General features: G+C 27.4%; 1 protein-coding gene across 1 annotated transcript; it reads left to right on the top strand.

Annotated features, from left to right (window-relative positions):
- Nucleotides 1–1,279: 1,279 nt before the first annotated feature.
- LOC111615375 (5-hydroxytryptamine receptor 2A-like) lies at nucleotides 1,280–21,411 on the top strand. Its single transcript, XM_023356793.1, has 2 exons — nucleotides 1,280–1,395; nucleotides 20,265–21,411. Exon 2 carries the CDS (start codon nucleotides 20,345–20,347, stop codon nucleotides 21,113–21,115), a length of 771 nt encoding a protein of 256 aa, XP_023212561.1. The 5' UTR covers nucleotides 1,280–1,395; nucleotides 20,265–20,344; the 3' UTR covers nucleotides 21,116–21,411.
- The last annotated feature ends 1,476 nt before the right edge of the window (nucleotides 21,412–22,887 follow it).

Raw genomic sequence — 22,887 nt, 5'->3', positions numbered from 1 at the left:
GTGGTAGTAGGAAGCGGGTTCGAACCTCCCCAACGGGATGGTTATGTGGCGTTTTTTAGGTATCTTCACTTGTCTAGTACCCAAATTGTGGCTAGTTTCCCATAAAACTTTACATTGAAGGCAACCCTCTTTTACAGATTAATCATGTGTGACGTTGTAATATCACATCAATCCAAACTGATTGACCTCTAGACCTTGATATTCGATAAATTTGTTTACATTTTGAAGTTTAAAATCTAAAAATGAATTTATATAAAATTTAAAGATATTCAACGTAAATTCAACGTTCTTTACACATATATAAGTTAAAAGCATTTAATAAGACATTGCAATGAGGGTGCCACCGAAGATTGTGAATGTGCCACTAACTCAAAAACATTGAGAATCACTGACTTATTGTGAACTCTTTGATTAATTTTTATATTTTAATAGGACAAGGCCCTATTAAAATATAAAAAAATAAATGTTTTTTGAGACCTCGTCAATGCGAGGACCACCTCCAAATGGTTCTAACGAATCACCGGCATTCTATTATTATTTTATTCATTTTTTTTCCTTGTATAAAAATTACTTTTTTCTTAACATTTGACATCCAAGTAATGATTTTTCTCTACGTAAATTGATTATTGTATTTTTGTTACGAATTTCTCTTCACGTTTAACTTTGTATATTTGTTGTTTCGTTGGGCGCAATTTGTGGTATTTTACTTGAAATCTAAAAAGTTTATTTTTTTGACTTTGCTTTGTTTATTTGTACGAAATGGAAAATTTACTAAATCCAGAATAATGTAAATGGAAATAGTTGTTATTCAAGTGAAGTTCAGGGAAAAAATAGGTCAAGGAAAAAATTGATCCAATGTAAAAAGTTATCATTAATGTTAAATTTTATTGAACCGAAACGTTATTGATAATGATAAAGTATTTATATTATTATGAAATTATTAAATAACATAAAATTATTTTATTTAATTTTTGAATATTTTAATGTTATTAGAATGTTAATTAATTTAATAATATTACTAAAGTATTAAATACACAAATACTAATTTTATTCGATTAATTTCATTATAGTGTATTTTTAATTATTAATTATAATGTAAATTAAATTATATATATATACTAACTTTATATTGAAGCGATATAAATAAAACATTATATTTTAATGTAAAAGGATGCTATTTCTTAGAACGATTTCGATTAAATCGTGGTGAATGAGAGAACATTTTGAGGTCCATAACATTCTAATATTCTAGAATAAGAAAAGGAATATAAAATAAAAAATTTTCTTTAACTGTCTATGAATAACTTTTTTTATTTTTAAACACTTATTTGAGCTCCTTCCTTTGAAATAAAGACAATTAGAATATATGTTTTTGAGATAGGTGAGGACGTTGAGGTATGTATCTATAAAACTAAACGTTTAAGAAACAACTGTATAAAATCGTAGATTTTAAAATAATTTTGTTGTATTTTATAAGAAAAAATTTTGATTAACATATTTTAAATAAAGATTTGCAAGGTATTCTAAATCATACTTTAGTTATACAGGTTTAATTCTATCGTCACGCTATAACCTCAATCATAGCAGCAATAACAACAACATTATCGATATGGAAGTAATAATCGATCATAATAACTAACCAGAAAGTGACCACACATCTTCAAATTAACTACAAAGAAGAATAAGTGTAGATAATTGAGAACTCTCATCTGTTCTTTCCTTAAACATTACGAAGAAATCTTAATTGTATACGACTTAATTATTCTCTGTATTAAGTACTGCGTGCATAATTATTTCCCTTTGTCCATTTCTACTGAAAAGTATTTTATTGCTTACAATATTTACTTTCAGTTACTTTATTCCTTACTCTCTACTAAGTGGGTTAGTTAATTCTTAATTGTTAGCAATTCTTTTTAATAAGTCGAAACTATTTTTCTTCATTTTCAATTTAGTTTAATATTGATATTAATCAGTTTGTTGATCAGATTTATATTTGGATGAAGATATTCATACGTAAGAAATAATTTAAATGAATCTTTCCTTTAAATTTTGCATTTTTGATGTATCATCACATTATGATGTTATAGATTTATTCGTAAAATCGTATACGATTCAGTTAATTCTCTATAGAGAAGGTGAAGAACGTAAGAAAAGATTATTTTAAAATAAAAATCGATTCGGGTAGACTAAAAATTGATTGAAATTTTTCGAGATTATTTAAAGAACCTCCAAACAACAGCCACTGACAGGAACATGAAACACCAGCAAAAGTTATTGTGACATCGTTACAATGCTGCAATTTTTAATTTATTTAATTTAAAATATATGCTCTCGATCTCAATTTAGTAATGTCTTGCTCCTGTAAATCACACTTTTCCTGACGACAACGGAGTCATGCGGTCATCTACGTAACTCCGTTCTGGAACAATTTTCGAATTGAAATCATGTGATTTCCGGTCTAACCCGGAAGTTCATATTTAGTCAATCGAGGCCATCTATACATTAGCTTTTTATATCTAATCTCGACTTTTATCTATCTAAAAACATTCTCGAGATTAAGAAAAGACAGACAGACAAACACCGATAAAAGTGGGAATTTATAAGTCTAAATTGCAGCCCTATTATCTCTATACGGACGTGGCCGTTGTTTAAAGGTTTTTTGTGTGCAATTCTGTTTAAAAATGTACCTAAAATTCGCCGCTGTATAAAGGTGACAGTTATTAAATAGGTTGTACTGCATTTCATAACTGTTAATTTATTCTGAATAAATTTCTGAATAGCTATATAACTCTGAAATAACGTAACTATTCAAAAATCAACATTATTCATCATAAAATTCTGAGATTTGTAAAGTCAGTCGAACATCAATAATTTTTATTTTTTGAATTAAATATTGATTCTCTGCTTAAAAATTTGTATGACGGTTGTCAGCATCTATCAGATTTGTTGACGGCATTTTTTTAGACGTCTTATTTAAACATTTCCTTCCCGTTTGTACGTTTTAAATAGAAGAAAATAATAAATAAAATTATTTTTTGCTTACTTTTTTCTCTTGACCATTTTAATTTTTTACTTTCCCGGCCTTTATATAACAGGGAAAGTATGGCGATCGGTTAAAAATGATATCTTCCTCTCCAAGATTTTAAAATAAAAATTATTTTGGGGGTTTTGTCTTTATGAATGTTAGTATTTTTGAGGGAATTCCTTTGCCTTTTGTAGAAAATTTCTGAAATTTTGCATGGAGATTTGGGTATTGGGGGATTGATCTATTAAATTTTCGTGGTTAAAGGTGGAAAGAGTGAGGAAGAGAGGTCGTGTCATATCTCGAGTGGGAATAGGACTTAATGAAAAATTTTACGTTATTCGCATTTAAATATTTATTTTTAAATTCATTTCTATCCTTAAAATGAAGCTTTTTGCCATTTTATAACAATTAATGGCGCCGAATAAAATTTTAAATTTTTACCAGGAAAGTTAGGCAATTCGTTGCTGGATTTTTAAATATTTAATCAGTATTTAAATTTATTTTCGTTAAACTCGAGAGCTTCTTACTGTCAATCCCACTAGTGTCCGAGTGTATAAATTCAGTGAACATTGGTAGTTGGTCGCGGGTTCGAGCTTAACTAAAGGGATGGAGTGTTAGAGTTTTCCGGGTTTTATTCACGTATCTAACATCCGAATATGGGACAGTTTCCACTAAAAAGTCTTCTCGGGATTCATTCCACTTGGCAAATTGCCCATGTGTTGCGTTGCTTTATTTCATTTCAGCAATCTAAATAAGTCCTAATAATTTAGCTTATTGAGATCTACGGTATATACAGGGTGTTTTGCGAGATAATGGTTCTTCAAACGTATTGTTTCAGCTTTAGAAGAGGTTAACCTCTTCTAACCTGAAACGATGCTTTTAAAGGACTATATAACGGGGCAGTTTTGGGTACTCTAGGCCTACAGAACATGCCCCAGAATATGACGACTCGATTACATTGTAAGAACAAAACTTATTTCCAAAAAAAATACCTCTCTTAATTTTATTAATCATGCTTTTGCAGTATTTTTTAACAATAATTTATTACTATACAGAAATTTTAACACCGGTTAATGGCAGTGAAGTTGGGTAATTCAATAATTTATTACAATTACCCCACGTGTCATCATTTTATCTACTCATTCGATCGAATAGATTTTTGCACAAAATAACACACCAAATATTTTCCATATTTTTAACAATACTTTTTTTTTATATTTTAAATAAAAAGATTTTTATTAAAATCAGTCGATTTGTCGATCTCGTACGTAGAATTTATGTAAAATAGAATTTGATAAAATTGAGTAAAAATGATACCAGACAAAAGTTTATTGGGTACATTTTCAAATTCGTTTACATCCAATCTCATGAAATTCGAAATAAATTACCGAATGACAAAATTTGAATGAGTCTCTTCTTTCAGATATTAAACACGTCTTTAAAAATTCGAACAAAATCAATACTTTATCTAGAAAAGAATCGCATGATATGCAATTTATAAATTTTTATCTTTAAGTTAATTTTTTTTCCTTTTTTTTTAAATTTTTCTTCTTCTTCCTTATGAGAATTGAACTGATAATAGTTATAGGAAAGTTTTAAGAATTTTTTAAACTTTTTTTTTTTACTAAAACCCTGTAATTTTACAGCGAAGATTGATTACTTATATATTCTAAAATATAGTAATACTTTAACTTTTCAAATTTCTATCTTAATTTATACAACTTTTAAAGTTTTCTCCCCATTATCGGAGGTATCAGATTGAAGAACGAGATAACAAAGTATACATAAAGTATGCCACACTTTAAACTTTAAAATATTAAATTGCTTAAATAAACGATTAAATAATTGTTTAAATTAAATTTAAATCTTAAAAAATCGTGTATAAATTAACATTTTCTTTAGTTTAAATGAACAGGAAACTAAAATTGTCCTTTATTCGTTTTAATTTGTGGATTATTTGGCCATAAATTGTCCTGAAGACGAGGATGTTCTATAGATGAAAACTTTACTAAATTAATTATAACCTTAACAAATGTAATCCAATGATGTGAAATGCAAATTTAAAATTAATTCGCTAAGTTACACTTATATAATTTGTTAGGATTTATTATAGAAACTCTAAACAACGGCCAATTTCTGTGTTTCTTTCAGTGGCTGTTGTTCAGAGGTTTTAGTGCATTATTATTATGTTGGGTTTAGTGGGTTTTACTCGGTTCACACCGGTGGCTGTGTACTATGTCGGACCAGAGTCAAGGCATAGCAACCAAAACAAAACTAAAATTAAATAAGTGTGTCAGTGTCTGTATTCAGGAATTTCCTAACAATGTGGCATGTATTTAATATAGTGGCCTTCTGTAGTGTGATGTATGTATTTCTACTCAATTGTAATGTTCCCAGGCTTTTGTGTAGCGTGTGTGGTATCACACCTGTACAAGAGAGAACAACAGGTACAATAAGCACCCTATCCATCCTCCACAGATGCCTTATTTCCTGGGCAAGTTCTGTGTACTTGCTAATTTTTTCAGTGCATGTGTTTTGTACATTGTGAGTGTTTGGAATGGCTATGTCTATAATGTATGTGATTTTATTGTGTTTGTCATTATTATTATTAACCAAGAAAAAGACTCACAAATCTATTGAGATTCTTTGAATATTTGCAATTTAGATTTAAGTATTACAGAAATATTTTAATTTAGATCATATTAATCTTAGTTTCTGTTCTTATAATAAGTTGTAGCACACGAAATTTTCTATTTTTATCATCTTATTACCATAGAATGTATCGAACGATTTGTAATATTAATGAATTATCTCTTCTAACTCTAACGTGTTAATAAGGAATTTATAATTAATACGTCTGTATTATATATCTAACAGTTAGATATTATACAGGGTGTCCCAAAAGTTTTCCATACATACAAAAATAAAATATAACTTTATTCACAAAACATTAAAATGTCAGCATTAAGATTTGTGTCAGTGGATTGAAGGAGTAAGGCAACGGAACACGTGGGTAATCTGCCAAGTGTTAAGACACATGAAGAAAACCCAAACACTGCATAGTGGCCAGCCCATTGTTCAGGCACGAACCAATGATCAACTACCAGTGAGTCAAGTTCAAATATACTTCAGAGCCAGTTAAATTTAAAACTTAATGTATATTGAAAATAAACGTATGTACAGTTACAATTAAAGTTCACATATAAGAATTACAAACATTAGATATTAACAAAGTTCAAAGTAATCATCCACTGCAACAGGTCCGTCGGAAAAGCACCTTGCGACGTACAAATTCAAAGTCCACAACAATACAACAAGATGAGGCAATCTTCTAAAACAGCTTAGGCGAACTAAGGTCAGCGTGAGTTCACTTCCTATGTCCGAAGCAAAACTGATCTTCCCGCCAGAACTTCAATGCTTTTATAGGATTGAAACAGCATTGGATTCCACCAATCAGCATTTACCAGCTCTATAAGACGTCCGCCTATGGTCTGATGTCTTTTAACCAATGAGCGGTCGAGTCTTCAAAATNTGATTTTGTTATAGGGCTTTATACTATATGGTTTACGTATATAAACCACACTTTATATAAGTTCCAACTATCTCGAATTTTACAAACACGTTCATTAGTTACAGCCAAATTAATTAGGAAACGGAAGATTTGATTGATAATGAGATGCATGCATCTGTTGCTTTAAAGCTTCCGTTATAACCTGATATTTACAATGGTAATAACCACATTTATATAAACTATAATAAGATTTTTTTTTAAATTCTTTAAACGTATTTAACGTGCGTAAAAGTAGTTATAAATTTGTTTACATAAATTCTTTTTACGGCTTTCAGAAAAGAATTTGATTTCTTAAATCTTTACTTAGATTTTTATGCACGTGTATGACATGGTTTTAAGTTACGGAGTGAAGCTACTTATTTTTAAAATATTTAAAATAAATAAATTTTCTAAAGTTCACAGACAGACACACGCACATACTAAAATTTAATGCTACATAAAAAGAATAAAAGTAAAAAAAAATTGTATTTTAAAACCTTAAAAACTTACATTTTTACTGCGGTTTTACAAAGTTAATGCAAAAAGTTTTCGGTTGTTCTTCCTGAAAAATGCATAAAGTTAATATAAAAAAAATAGTAAATTTACTTAGAAATAAAATATTATTCCATTTAACGATTCAATAAACGAAAAGTTTTTTAAAGTAATAATAAAAAAATGACAAGTTTAAACCTTGTTTTTCCTTATTATTCTCTCGTTAAATGCTCATTTGCATAGATTAAGTGGTAAAATTCTAAAAAAATCTATGAAAGAAATAATATAAAATTTGTTTAGAAATAAATATATTATTTATGTAATTAATTAACTAATAAATATTTAAGAAAAAATTGTTTTAATATAAAAAACTAAAAAAATTTAAGCATACTTTTCCTTAAATTCCTGTCGTTTCTTTAGGTTAAAAGTGTTAAAAATTCGAATATAAAATTAATTTAGAAATAAAATATCATTCAGATAACTAATAAATATTTAGCAAACAGTAAATAACTTCATAAAAACACGCTTTTTAAGTAAAAAAAAATATATATATATATAAATTTAATTATAATTGCACTTCAATTTTCAGATTATAGGCATATATGTCTGTCCTTCCTTAATCTAGAGAACAGAATTATATATATATGTACAGTACGTCGAGAGCAGATATAGAAAGCTCAGGGGTAGGAGCATCGACTGACTGTATACGAACTTCCGGTCCAAATCGGAAGTGACGTTATTACAATTAAAATATTCCTACCACGTGATTTTTCTCTATTATTCTCTAGTAAACGATCCATTTTACCGGAAAATATACAAGAAAATTCGGAATATAAAACAAATTTCTTAAGTAATTTATATATAATAGAAGGATAAACATTTATTTGTAAGTACAGGCGTTGAAATTTAAACGACTTATCAAATTTAGAATGATTAAAACCAATATATATAGCCTATCATATTTTTAAGCTTTACGTTTAAATTCAAATTTAATTCGATATTTTCTTCTTCGCTTCCATCCATTGATTTATACGTAATTCATTAATTATTATTTTTATATGTTTTATATTTATTTATTTATAAACTCTTATTGAATGCCAATTATCTCTCTAAAGCCATTTCGCTCTCTACAAATTATACTTTTGTAAACATTGCTCTTTTTTATATCTATAAGGCGGTGACGTTTCTAGTTTCTACGCGGATTTTTATCTTGATGCATTAGTATTAAAGTTTTAATTTTATTGAAAACAGTACCTTTCGTCTATACAAAATAATTGCGGAGTGTTCATATATTTGTGCAAAGCATTATTTCCACTAAACTTCAATGAAGTGAAATGAAAGCAAGTCTTGTAATGATACACCATAGAAAATCCTTTTCTCTTTTAGAAAAAAGCTCCTAAAACTGCTCAAAAATGATTTTTATCTGATATTATATGTATATATATACATACATACATTAACTTTTATAGTTTTCCACAAGATATTTTAAATTGTTATAAATATACAGTACATAATTTTTTATATATATTCACAATTCATGTGATAAATAAGTCATAATTGTAGCATACTTAGGAATGTTATGAGTATTTAATCCTTAAAAACTATATACTAATCCTGAAATGTCATCTGATTTAATAAATATGAATATTACAGACAATAAAAAACTAGAATTTTTATATTTTATAAACTTTGTGAAATTGCTTTTAAATTTAAGCTAAAATTTGTATGTGTATTTATATTTTGAAATTAAAAATAGTATACAAGTTTTACGATATAAACTACATTAATTGGGTTGTAAACGCCTACACAACGTATCTCAAGAGTTGTAAGTCTATGCATTGTAAGTAATGTACTGTACTTTACACACTTCATACAAAATTAATGAAGTATAATATACTAAAATACATAAACATTTAAAATAAAAATTAAAATCTATTAAAAATTTTAATAAGTTTAACAGTATAAAACAGCTGGCATTATAAAATATATCGGTATAAACATGTATAAAAATCGTATAAAACTGTATAAAAACTATTTATATACGTAACAAAATCCCTAGACATAGACACATAAAGAAAAACCAGGAAACTCCACGTAACCTAATACCTAAATAGTAGCATGAAGAACCCCTTTTGGGAGATTAGGACCGTATTTTATGAAACCAAACCAGTTTTATACACGTTCATGCTGTAGATCTTATAAGTGATTTTATACTCTAAAATTCTATATATTTTTACATAATTATAGACTTTTTTTTTTTTAAATTCTAGATTAAACATAAATACGACTTTAATAAAAGATAATCATAGAAAATTTAAATTTAGATAGATTTAACATAATTTAAATTCGAATTATATTTCAAATATTCATAGAGCAGGGATACGTTTTCATGTTTTCTAGTTGACATCATCTATTACACTAGTAAGGCATTTCTCTATCTCGTGTAAACATATTCTCTTCAGATTTCACGTCAGAAAAGTTTATAGCCACCTCTTTAAACATTTATTCTTCCAACAACGCATGCTGTATGGTACATTGATTTTGTTATAGGGCTTTATACTATATGGTTTACGTATATAAACCACACTTTATATAAGTTCCAACTATTCGAATTTTACAAACACGTTCATTAGTTACAGCCAAATTAATTAGGAAACGGAAGATTTGATTGATAATGAGATGCATGCATCTGTTGCTTTAAAGCTTCCGTTATAACCTGATATTTACAATGGTAATAACCACATTTATATAAACTATAATAAGATTTTTTTTTAAATTCTTTAAACGTATTTAACGTGCGTAAAAGTAGTTATAAATTTGTTTACATAAATTCTTTTTACGGCTTTCAGAAAAGAATTTGATTTCTTAAATCTTTACTTAGATTTTTATGCACGTGTATGACAAATCAGCATTTACCAGCTCTATAAGACGTCCGCCNTAATTATAATTGCACTTCAATTTTCAGATTATAGGCATATATGTCTGTCCTTCCTTAATCTAGAGAACAGAATTATATATATATGTACAGTACGTCGAGAGCAGATATAGAAAGCTCAGGGGTAGGAGCATCGACTGACTGTATACGAACTTCCGGTCCAAATCGGAAGTGACGTTATTACAATTAAAATATTCCTACCACGTGATTTTTCTCTATTATTCTCTAGTAAACGATCCATTTTACCGGAAAATATACAAGAAAATTCGGAATATAAAACAAATTTCTTAAGTAATTTATATATAATAGAAGGATAAACATTTATTTGTAAGTACAGGCGTTGAAATTTAAACGACTTATCAAATTTAGAATGATTAAAACCCCAAAATTGAAGCTCAAATAAAAGAAAGCTTTGGTTGGCCTATCGATTGAAAGCTGTTAAATTTCAAAATAATCAAATAAATGTGTGAAACTTGGATTACTTAACCCATTTTTATTTGAATTAAATCCTTTATTATTCAACATAAAATGGTCTAACGTGAAAAATGCGTTTACAATTTTCCTTATTGTTTATGTTAAACATCAATATTTAAAATTTAGTGAAATTTAAAAAATAAAAATTAAATTAAATTTTATTTATTTATTTTTTAATTTTAATCAGATAAAAACTTTCGAATTTTTCAGTTTTCTCACTTTTTTTTTTAATTTGCATAAATTAAAACTTAGAATCTGCAACAGCTGATACTTCAAAACTTTATATTTCTAATGAAAAAATGTATCTAATTTTATTATTTAAATCGAAATTTCTCAACTGGTGGATTGCGATCTACGGAAACTGCTCAAGGAATAACGTCATGAGTTTTTCAATACGTTAAAATTAATTTTTTTTTTAAATCTCGTGACTTCCGGTCCAATTCGTACATAGCTAGTTGTAACCTCCGACCCCTAAGCTTTCTATATCCGGTCTCGATTTTCGTCTTCTAATTCCGTTCTCGAGATTAAAGAAGGAGGGACGGATAGACAGACAGACGTTTACAATTTGAAAAATTGCATATAAAAAATAAGTTTTTTGCTTTAAAAAATTACTTAAATAATTAATGATTTTAATTTTAATTTTATTCATTAGTGCTAATTAAGTTAGTAAGAAAATAAGTTCATTAATTTTTAGGATATATTTTTTTCCCCTTTAAAATTTTATTATTGATTTTTATAAAGTTACACTTTTAAGTCTTGTGTAATAGTTACGAACAGACAAACAAACCGATGCTAGAGAAGAAAGTTAAGAGAATATTTGGAAGATTAAACGACTACTTTAATAATTATTGGACTGCAATTTTCAAATGAAGACTTATACTCCCAATGTCGTCCGTCTGTTCGTATGTCAATCCGTCCTTCCTTAATCTCGAGAATGGAGTTAGATAGACGAAAATCGAGACCGGATATGGAATGCTTAAGGGTGGGGTCTCAATTAACTAAACACGAATGATAAAGAAATTATTTATTTACGAATTATTTAATTAATAAGCCCGAAACGAACGAGAAATTTGAACAAAAATTCGAATATCTTACGCTAAATTTGTAGTAATTTGATTAAATTATTTTACGAAAAGAATGGCGGAAGTCCTTACTAAATACTGTAAGAATATTTTAAAAATAAATCCACACTCAATAGTTTATTCGATGATTTCTAAACAAATAGATGAAGTTATAAATTTCGAGATAACAAAGGATATCCTTATTACAATCTTGTTCTCTCAATTTACGACGAGATACTTTAAACAAAGGAGACTCAATTCCCCGTAGTATTACGTGTAGACGTAAGGAATAGAGTACATTTTTTCAGCTAACGATAAATTGCATGAAATCTTCACTCGAGGACCACATTCAAAACAGTTTTGAGAACATTACGAGAGGGGAAAAGACACGCGTGTTACGCTTCGAACGACCAGATTGAAAAATTCGATCTCCTAACAAAACTCTATTTTCCAAGTGTATATTATAGAAGAAAATATATATAAAAATAAAATATAATACTTTATTTACATAATATAACAGCGGATTTTTTTTATCTCTTAATATTGTTTAACAATTGAAACAAGAGCGAAGAATCTTTCTCGATTCGGAAATCGAGTTGAAAACTTCACTAGATTTGTATATAAGCTTGTGTGTTAAGTATTAAATATTTAAAACACGGGGTAAAATATATATATATATAAATTTGTAAAGTGTTGCCGTTTCTACATTCGAATGTGATATTTTTTCGCGGGAGATTCAATGCCTCAGTATTAAACAAACACCCGAAACACCGGATGCACACGTCTGATATGCGAGAGGGATGCATTTTTGTATGTTTTTATACGATAAAATGCTACTCGTGTGAGCGACTGTACGCAAAGTGAGCAATTTGTCTTTGTATAAAGATATTTGAACCACTCTGTAGACTTAAAATTCAATTTCCTCGACAGAGAAAAACGTGTCTTAAAATCAATACTTTTAATTTTCTAAATTAAAATGTATTTTTTTAATTCTAAATAAAATGACTTTTGAATAAAATAAAAACGATATTTTATAAATAATCTAATTTACAGGATAATATTCTTGGAGTAAATCAATGAAAGACAATTAAATATGTAATTTTCACTGTGTTAAATGATTTTCTTATCATTTTTGATTATTTAAATAAGGAATAGAAGCAGAGACTCTTGTATAAGTTTGATTTCATAGCTTAAGGGCACTCACTCATCAACTTATATTCAGTTAATACAACGATTCCTTTTTAAACTTGTGCAAGCTAAACAAAAATTTCTTGTAACAAGAAGTAAATCGTGCTGTATCTAACCTCTTAACATTATGTCTTATTCAGCATTTTAAATCTATTTTACGTGTTAAAAACATAATAGCGCCTTGTTTTTTATTGATAAAAACATCAAAAAAATTAAATAAATAAAATTCAAAGTAATTTGCGATAAAAACCCTGTCTAAAACGGAACCCGAATGAAACGGAAACATGCCTAAAAATTCATCGAAACAAACGTTTAAAAACCTTTTTAAAACGGACACTTGACTAAATGGAAAAAGTTATGCGATACGGAGCGTATTCTTCTTTGAAAAAAACCTGTTAAAAACGGAAAAATTCTTCGAAACGGACCGATTTATCTATGTTTAAAAATCCTGTTTAAACCGAAAACTTGCTAAAACGGATAAAATTCTCCAAAATGGAGCGAATTATGTTTAAAGCAAAAACCTGTTCGAAGCAGGAAACCTGTCAAATCAAGAAAATTATTCGGTACTATGCGATCCGGCTTACACAGGTTTCATCATAAAAATCTAAAGAAAAAAAATTAGTTTTTCATTGTATTATTTAACAAGAAAAATACAAAATAATGTCACGGTTTGCTGATTTTCCAAAGGAAAAAAATTCATTGAAGGTGTTGAGAAATGAACTGTCTTTTCGTGTATTGTTATGCAATTTTTTTTTTGGTCGTCAAGATTTTTTAAGAAGAAATATGAGATCTTATTAATAAGAATTGTGAGTAAGAAGAAATATTATCCGTCTTATGACAAAAAGAATATTCTATATAATGAATAATATAATAGGTTTTCGTATGTTATGTATCATATAATCCTCGATAACTTCTCTTATTATTTTTTTATAAAGTAAAGAATTATTTTAATAAAATACTTTAAATTATATCCGTATTTTCTGTCCTTTTAAGTAAGATTAAATTAACTTTTAACAATTATAATTCGTTTCGTGTCTTCGGGGTTGGCCCGAAAGTCGGTTTACCGAGTTGTATATTATTAGAGCTTCTAACACGACTGTAGCATCAATGTATCTATGTTAACGAACTTTTGGACCGCCCTACACGTTAATTCGCACTTGCTAGCTTCAAATCGTCTTAATTTAAATACATTAAATATTCAGGAAGAATTTTATAAATTACGTATTAGAAAATCATCGATGCCATTCCTGAAAATTGCTATATTTAAGTAATTTTTTGACGTAATGTGCACCATTAATATTTTTTTTGCTCATAAATCAATTTAATTTAATGTAAATATTACACAATTTTTAATATTCGGAGCGTTTATCGTCGTACTTCAAGCATTTATTAAACTGGGTCGATTCNTGGACACACAATAGTTGGAATTCAGTTCATTCGTTACAAATATGAGCAAACATTTTATATTTAATAAAACAATTTTGATAAAATTTTAATCTTATACAGAATATAATGTATATATAATTATTATTTTTTTATTTCTCTCATTTATTTAAGAACTTATTGCAAAATAAAAAAGACAAGTATATTCTCTTATCTTTTAAAAAAGATAAACAGAAATTAATAGCAAAGCAAAATATAAAGCATGAAAATAATCATTTTTAACAAATATCACTGTGATGGAAGCAAAGCAAATTCTTAATTGCAATTAATTATAATAGATAAAAGGCTACCTAATTAATAATCTTCTCCTCTGCTTACAACCTCTTTGCAAGTAGGACGCAAGAGTATGGTATGTTCAAATTGTGCTGTGTAGGAGCCTTTAATATCACTGAGTGGAGGATAAGAGTCAACAATACCTTTGTCACAAAGATCTTTCAAAGCCATTAAGTATTTGGTTTGTCCAAGTCTATCCAACCATCTCCGACAGAAGGCTAATGTTCCGAAATGTTGATTAATCACATTTAACAACTGTTTAGATCTAGCCAACCTAAATAAAGAAAAACTTTAAATTAAATTAATTCTAACAAAATTATGAAATTAGTCAATAGCTTTGTATTAATTATAAAACAATGCGTTTAATATTCTTAATGAAAAATGAACAAGAATTAGAATTTCAGATTTAATTAATTATCAAGTGAAAACTTAAAGATAAATTTTCTTCTTCTTACTAACTCTTAAACTCTTATAACACAACATCAGCTTTGATTAATTTTTACTCGTTTTTTTATTATTAACAGTTCTATTGTAATTATTAATACAAACTTTATAAATATGTAATTTAATTCAAAAAAATTACGTGAACGGAGTTACATAGGTTACTTCGTTCTCGAGATTAACGAAGACCAGTAGAGACCAGATAAGAACAGATATATAAATATTAGGGGCCAGAAGTCCCGATTAAATACATACGAACTTCCGGTCTAAACCGGAAAGTCACGTAATTTCAATAATTTTCTATCGAACAAAGTTAATAGATGACCGGCATGACTCGATTGTTATCAGGAAAAGTATGATGTACAGGGGCAAGACATTACTAAAATCGAAAGCATATATTTTTAAATTAAAAATTGCAGCCTGGCATTGTGACGTGTCATAATAAATAATTGCTCGTTCTAGAAGCGAAAATGGAGTCGTTACTTTTTACGCTTCTAGTATATTTTCGGTATAATATATTATGCCCAGTGATGGTTTTCTTAATAGCTCTTATCCTAAAAGTGTTTTTCTTTGGCCACTCACACCCCGAAGGTATCCATTTCTATACGTTTAGTCAGTAAACTACACAAAAGTACAAGGCGTTAATTATCGTTTCCACTGTGGTTCCTTTGTGTGATTTCTCCTATTTCTCGTGCGAAATGTTTTCCTTTACACATTGCCTACAAGGTTATTTTCTAATCTTCTTCGGACAATTATTCTTCAACGTTTTCACTTCTCTTCCAACCTTTTTTTTCGGTTTGAAAAATATGCAGGGATATTGATTTTTTTGGTCTTAATATTTAAGCGTTTTGATTGACATAATTTATTTTGTGAAAGACATTAGCAGTTTTCCAATTATAGCTTCTATTTCTTTTCTAATATCTCCATCATTGTGAATGACACTTTCGAGATAAGAAAATTGTTCGACTTTTTACTACTTTCCCCATTATAAAGTGAATATTGTGTCATCATCTATGTCTTCTCTGTCTTTATCTTTCAACTGTTAATCCACCATTCGAGCAACGTCATTTAATTTTGGGAATGTAAAATAATATTTTTTAAAATTTTAAGGGAAAAATTATTATTATTATTTTTATTTTATGAAAAAATCACAATATGTCGTGCTATTTATCACCATACAATCTACAGTACACTTTGTGTTGTTACCCTTTATCACCTTACGGATGTTCATCCCTCTTGTGTACGTAAACATGCAAGAAATTTGAGTCATAAAAATTATTTTATATACTTTAAAATTGCATAAGAACATTTTAAAAATGGGCATTTAAATATTTAAATAGTTAATTTTATTATTAAAAATTTATAAATTATATATATATGTATATATATAAAATACATATAGTCAGGGTTGGATTTGCACATAACCTAAACAAACTGCAACTTAGGGTATCGTGTTATAAGTCTATAGTTTAGGGCCTCGCATTTTCACGTGTATTATTAATTGCTGATAGAGAAGGGCCTCTTAAACTTGTGGCATTAAGCTATAGCATATAAGTCCAGCCTTGTATATACTTGACATAGAGTTCATTGCAAACTTTTTTAAGGGAGAGGTCCTTTTTTAGATAGAAATTTACCCCAATTATTTTCTAGTAATTTTAGTTCTAATTATTTAATAGAAACGTACGTTTTCTATTTTTGTATTATATTTTTATCATTTCTGAAAATTTACTTTCGATTTATGTGGGAGTTGTGACTCTTAGAATGCAGTTCGTTTATTAAAATCTCAGCAAACTGTTGATTAAATATTCTCTGATAAATTTATAGGCATATTCTAGTGTATAAGCTTATACTCTACTCTAAAATATCTCTAAAAATTTGAATAAAAAATGATAAAATTAATATCAAAATACAGCAAGCAGTTGCATAACTTTCCCGGCAAAGAAAGGTAAAATTGTATGTAGCGCCATCTGTTATGAAATATTTTAAAAATTTCATATTAAAGAATTATTATAAATTGGCAAAAAGCTTAATTTTGAAAGTAGAGATGAGTTTTATAAAAAAAAAAAACTTAACGTGTAAAATCTTTCTTAAGTTCGATCCCATTCGAGATATGATACGTGACGCTCCTGTATCTCTCCATCCACTGGAGCTTTAACCTCCAAAATTTAATAGCGTCAATGCCACTAAAACATAAACTTCCTTGCAAAATTTCAGAAATTTTCGACAAAAGGCACAAGAGTTATTGAGCTTTAAACTGGGCGAAAAAAATCGTGCTCCACACTCATAGCCATACAAAAAGACTCTCGTACATACACTCGTACATACAGAAAAATAACCCGTATTCTTTTTTATTTCTCGACGTTTGAAGGTTCCCTAAATCCAAAATGTAAAAATTTTTGGTGAGAGGGGTCATGTTTTTTGACTGGTCGCCATACTTTCCCTCTGTTATATATAACAGCTAAAAAAATAAAAAAAAATTGCTTTTTTCTCATCTCTAGTCTTTAATAAAATTAATCATTTAAAACAGTAATATTATATTAATTCGATAATTTCATTAGTTATTTCATTAAACAAAATCATTGTTAATCAATTAATTCATCGCTCATCAAGCTGACTGAACTATNAACATCTTGTTCGCCGTTATGGATACAAATATTTTTCCCGATTATTTAGTTACAACATTTCTTTGGCTGGGTTACGTATCTTCTACAATCAATCCAATTATATACACTATATTTAATAGGACATTTAAACGGGCATTTTGGAAATTATTGACTTGTAATTGTCACAACACTCAAAGGGTGACCTCGTGCTAAGAATACATATATTATATATATACGTATATTTTCACTAACAATTGTTCAGATTTGTTATTAACTGGTTAACAGCATCTTGATCCGAAATCAGTTATTTTGAACCGAGAAAAGAATTTAATTAAGCTAATTGTAGAATTGCTAAGTAGCTTGTGTGTGTTTGCTTAAGATGCAATTAGCATTTTTTCATATTCCCCCACTATCAAAATCACTATCTTTTAGTAACATTAATGAATTTGCTGTAAGTTTCAAATTATAAAATATCCACCTATTTTCCTTGATGTTAATTTATTATTATAATTGCCTTTAAAATTTTTACTTCTAATTAAAAATGAATTTAAAAAGAAATTATATTTTATTCTTAGAAAGATTTTTATGCCAATATCTAATTTATAAAAAAAAAAGGAAAAAATAAAAGTTATTTTCTGTTCCATCGATCGGGTTTTTAAATTTATTCTACACCGGATTTTTCTAATAAAAAATATGGGTGGCTCAAAAGTCAGTTCACAATTAAGAGCATCCGGGAGTAATGTTACGATGAGTATTTAATAGTTTCTGTTATGTGCATCATCTCTGTATCCACAGAGAACGTGGCATGTCACATGCCCTCACGTGCCTCTCACGTGCCCAATCGTCTCTCACGTGTATTTTGGGGTTTGTAATGGCAAGTAAGCTGAAGCTGCTAGAGTTCTTGTCATTTTATGTTTTAAAAGTAATATATTTTGGCTGCATTTCATGTGCGATTATGACTCGAAGGTCTGACATTACGTTACCGTTGTTATACACATTCATTTACTATTTAGATTTAATTTCATGCTGCTACCGATCCGTTTGTTGATAGATTTCCCTACAGGCCAAGGCCTAGTGGGCATATTAGGAAATCTATTGATCCTTTATGAGGAAAACTCATATGAGAAACAAGCAAGGGGGTTTTAAGAAAAAAAAATTATCTCTCATAACATCTTCATATATCCATAATATCAAATCGAATAGAATTGCTTGAAACAAACTTAGTTAACTGATTTCTGGACCATTTTTTAATTTTAAAAATCACTTTCTTTTACGTAAAAACTAATAAATAAATAACACATCCACTATCCAGAAGATTAACAAATTCAGAAATTAATAAACACTTTCTTAATCTTAACTCTATTAAAAACGTTAATATTAAATTTTAATTCTTCAAAAATTTACGAGTAAAATCTGATATTTATACGTTAAAAATTACAATTTTTATACCCCATTCTCGGTCAAATCCCTATAATTATCCCATACTTTTCGTAGCTAAACGGAAAAAATAATATAGTAATAAAAATAAATCGCCTTACAGCATTTATGTCGTTAATGTCACTAATGACCAATATATCCTTCTTTATGAAAAGAAAATCGCATAAAAAAACTGATGTTTTCATGCTTACTTATTCATATATTTAAGGGAAAAAAAGGAAAAACGGGCATTAATGCCATTGATAACATCCAGATTGCCATCTTTGCCTTTAACTCTTCTCTTAAAACCGTAGAAGGAAGGGAAAAATTAGATGATAATTAATATATTTAAATATATATTTATTGGAAAAATGTTTACTTTGCTCTTAATTATCGCAGATTATTCGAATTATTCAATTAAATTAATTAAGTATATTAATTAGCATTAAAAATAATATTGATAGTGGATATTAATTTCATCGCCGTATAATTTAAAGAAAAATAATTTCATTTTTATGACTTAAAATTCAAATATTTAACAATTTAATTAAATTAGATTTATAATTTTAATTCGATTTTTTTAAAATTAATTCAAATTCAAATATAAAAATTATATTAAATAAATATTCGTATATACGAGAAAATATAAATAAATTCTTCGCTAAATACGTATTTTTACATATTATAACGATTTAAATAATGTAATTTATTATAAAAACCTGCTAAAATTGCTTATTATGGCGACAATAAAACGATTTATTACCTAAAAATTTTATTTTATGGCTTAAATAATTTAAAATATTACTTCTCTTCACCTTTAAAAAAAGTTATTTACATTCAAATCTTTGAAAAAAGGCTACTAAATTGCCGTTGTTTGAAGGTTATTTTGTAAGTATTTTAAAAAATGGCCGTCATTCACAGGTTGTACAGTAAGAGTAATTGTCAAAATAATTCTTTTCCTTCGGTTTTAATATAATAAATTTATTATATATTTTTATGTAAATATTTCAAAATTTTTTAAACAAATTATATCCATAAAAAATTTGTTTACTCGAAGTAAATTATTCATTGATATAAATAATATTAATTTTAATTAAATCTACGGAAAAAAACGTGTGAAATAATTAATATTTATTTTAAAGAAATGAAATATATGAAAGAAAATTAAATAAAAAATAATAAATTTTTGGAAGATTTTACTTTACAGGTATTGAATTTCATTTACTACTTTTGTGTTGTTACAATGCATTTCAATGCAGTTGTTAGATGAAATAATATACTTTTTACTATTTTCAGCTATATTAAATAAAATTTTATGCACTTTTACATATTAATTTTTTCTAATTTTTTCTTTTATTTTCAGGGCATTGGCCATTCGGTTGGCATTTATGTAACGTGTGGGTAGCATGCGACGTTTTGAGCTGCTCGTCTTCGATTCTGCACATGTGTTTTATATCATTAGGAAGATATTTAGGTATAAGAAACCCTTTAATTCAACGAAGAAGCTCTAAAAAAATGGTATTCACGAAAATTGCATTGGTATGGTTACTGGCCATGTTTATTACCAGTCCGATAATTGTGCTCTCTCTTATTGACAGAACAAACGTTCAAGCAACACCAAATGTATGTGTAATCAATAACCAGTTTTTCTTCGTCTTTGGCTCTTTGTTCGCTTTTTACATACCTATGTTTATAATGGTGACAACATATGTATTGACCGTGAGATTATTACAGAAAAAAGCCATGTCGTTAGCAGACAGAAAAGACGAATGTAGTAAAGCTGTACGTTTCAGTTCTTCTAATGGAGAAACTGGACGTCACGTCGATTTACGAGACTATTGTACGTCACAGAAATTTTTGCTAAGCCGTGAGCAATTCTCCAAAAAGAGTACAAGAGGTTCACAATACAAACCATCGGGTAAAATGATGAGAACTCAAGTAATGAACGAACAAAAAGCGAGTACAGTATTGGGAATTGTGTTCTTTACCTTTGTTGCTTGTTGGACGCCATTTTTTATTCTCAACATCTTGTTCGCCGTTATGGATACAAATATTTTTCCCGATTATTTAGTTACAACATTTCTTTGGCTGGGTTACGTATCTTCTACAATCAATCCAATTATATACACTATATTTAATAGGACATTTAAACGGGCATTTTGGAAATTATTGACTTGTAATTGTCACAACACTCAAAGGGTGACCTCGTGCTAAGAATACATATATTATATATACACGTATATTTTCACTAACAATTGTTCAGATTTGTTATTAACTGGTTAACAGCATCTTGATCCGAAATCAGTTATTTTGAACCGAGAAAAGAATTTAATTAAGCTAATTGTAGAATTGCTAAGTAGCTTGTGTGTGTTTGCTTAAGATGCAATTAGCATTTTTTCATATTCCCCCACTATCAAAATCACTATCTTTTAGTAACATTAATGAATTTGCTGTAAGTTTCAAATTATAAAATATCCACCTATTTTCCTTGATGTTAATTTATTATTATAATTGCCTTTAAAATTTTTACTTCTAATTAAAAATGAATTTAAAAAGAAATTATATTTTATTCTTAGAAAGATTTTTATGCCAATATCTAATTTATAAAAAAAAAACTTAACACACTTTTAAATATACGGCGTGGCCTAAAAGTCAAATAACCGTGTATATTGGCAATTAAATCAATTGTAATTTAAGTATTCGATAAGAAAAACCTTGAGAAAAGTTTGTAAACAATAAAATATTTGGCTTTTAGGCTGGTTAACTGACTTCTGGGCCACCCTTTATGTACAAATTATTTTGAAAAATTATTTTTAAAAAATAAATAAATAAATAGAAAAATTAATAAAATGGGAAATATATTCGAAAACAATTTAATAATATAATTCTATTACTATTTTTAAATTGTTTACTTTATAATTCCTTCTAAAAGCTTCCTAAATAAATGCATACAATTTACTGAAATATTCATAGAAAATATATAGAAAAGAATTATTATTTTTATATATATAGTCTATATTTTTTAAATTTATAACATAAAAAATTCATCATCAGCGATTTTTATAAACGGTAAAAATATTATTTTATTTATTAATATAATAGTTGATTTTGAAGAAAGTATAGGAAAAAAATAATAAAAAAAATAAATTTTTTTTCAGTTGCAAAATATCAAAGAAGTTTTCTAAAAAAAAACAATAATAAAAAATAAAATAAGAGAAAGGGAAGATATAACATTCAGTATATTACTTCCAGAAAAATTTTTCTTGTAGCCTAAAGAAACTTAACAATTTTCCTTTTATCTGTAGAGGAAAAAAAGAAAAAAAATGCTACAAGTCACTTTTTAATTATATATTTTACAACGTTTTACACGTTATTAAATTTGTTTCTTGTCAAATATATTTAATAAATGTATTATTTATTTTAAATCTTTTCAAAAATTCAAACATTAAAGAGTACTTTTTTGAAGTTCTTTTACAACTTAAAAGCCAAATGAACACAAATTGAAAAGACATAAAAGTGATTTAAGATGCCAAAATATTACTTTATAATAATAATAAAAATAGTGACAATTTTACTAAAAATTTATTTTTATTTTAAAATGTTTTACATTAAAAAAAAATCTGATAACTTTGAATACGGAAATTAAACGTAAAGATTTAAAATTTTACAACAGTTAAATCTGTGAACAACGGCCACTGATAATTACATTAAATAATGGTCGTTTTTTGGAGGTTATTTTGTATGAATTTTTTAAATATTGCCGCCGTTTAGAAGTGGTGTTTATAACGTTTATTTCTTTTTTTAAAATAAAAATGGAGTATATTTTTTATTTATTTTATTATTAAATACCATGGCTCTTAGTTGATAAATAATCTTTTCTTAAATCTCATTAAAAAGTCACTATTAATTTTCCAAAGTTAATTGCAATTTGATTAAATAAGAATATTATTTAATAATTTATGAAATCATTTTTTTATATTTATTTT

Source organism: Centruroides sculpturatus, unplaced genomic scaffold (genome assembly GCF_000671375.1).
Source record: "Centruroides sculpturatus isolate CEXI.00-Female unplaced genomic scaffold, Cexi_2.0 scaffold2508, whole genome shotgun sequence".
Lineage (NCBI taxonomy): Eukaryota > Metazoa > Arthropoda > Arachnida > Scorpiones > Buthidae > Centruroides > Centruroides sculpturatus.
Note: the sequence above shows the minus strand (reverse complement) of the source record. Positions and strands in the feature narration are given on the sequence as shown.

What these genes read in the sequence shown, in the direction of transcription:
- LOC111615375 (XM_023356793.1), top strand. Translation starts at nt 20,345, where the DNA reads ATGTGTTTTATATCATTAGGAAGATATTTAGGTATAAGAAACCCTTTA.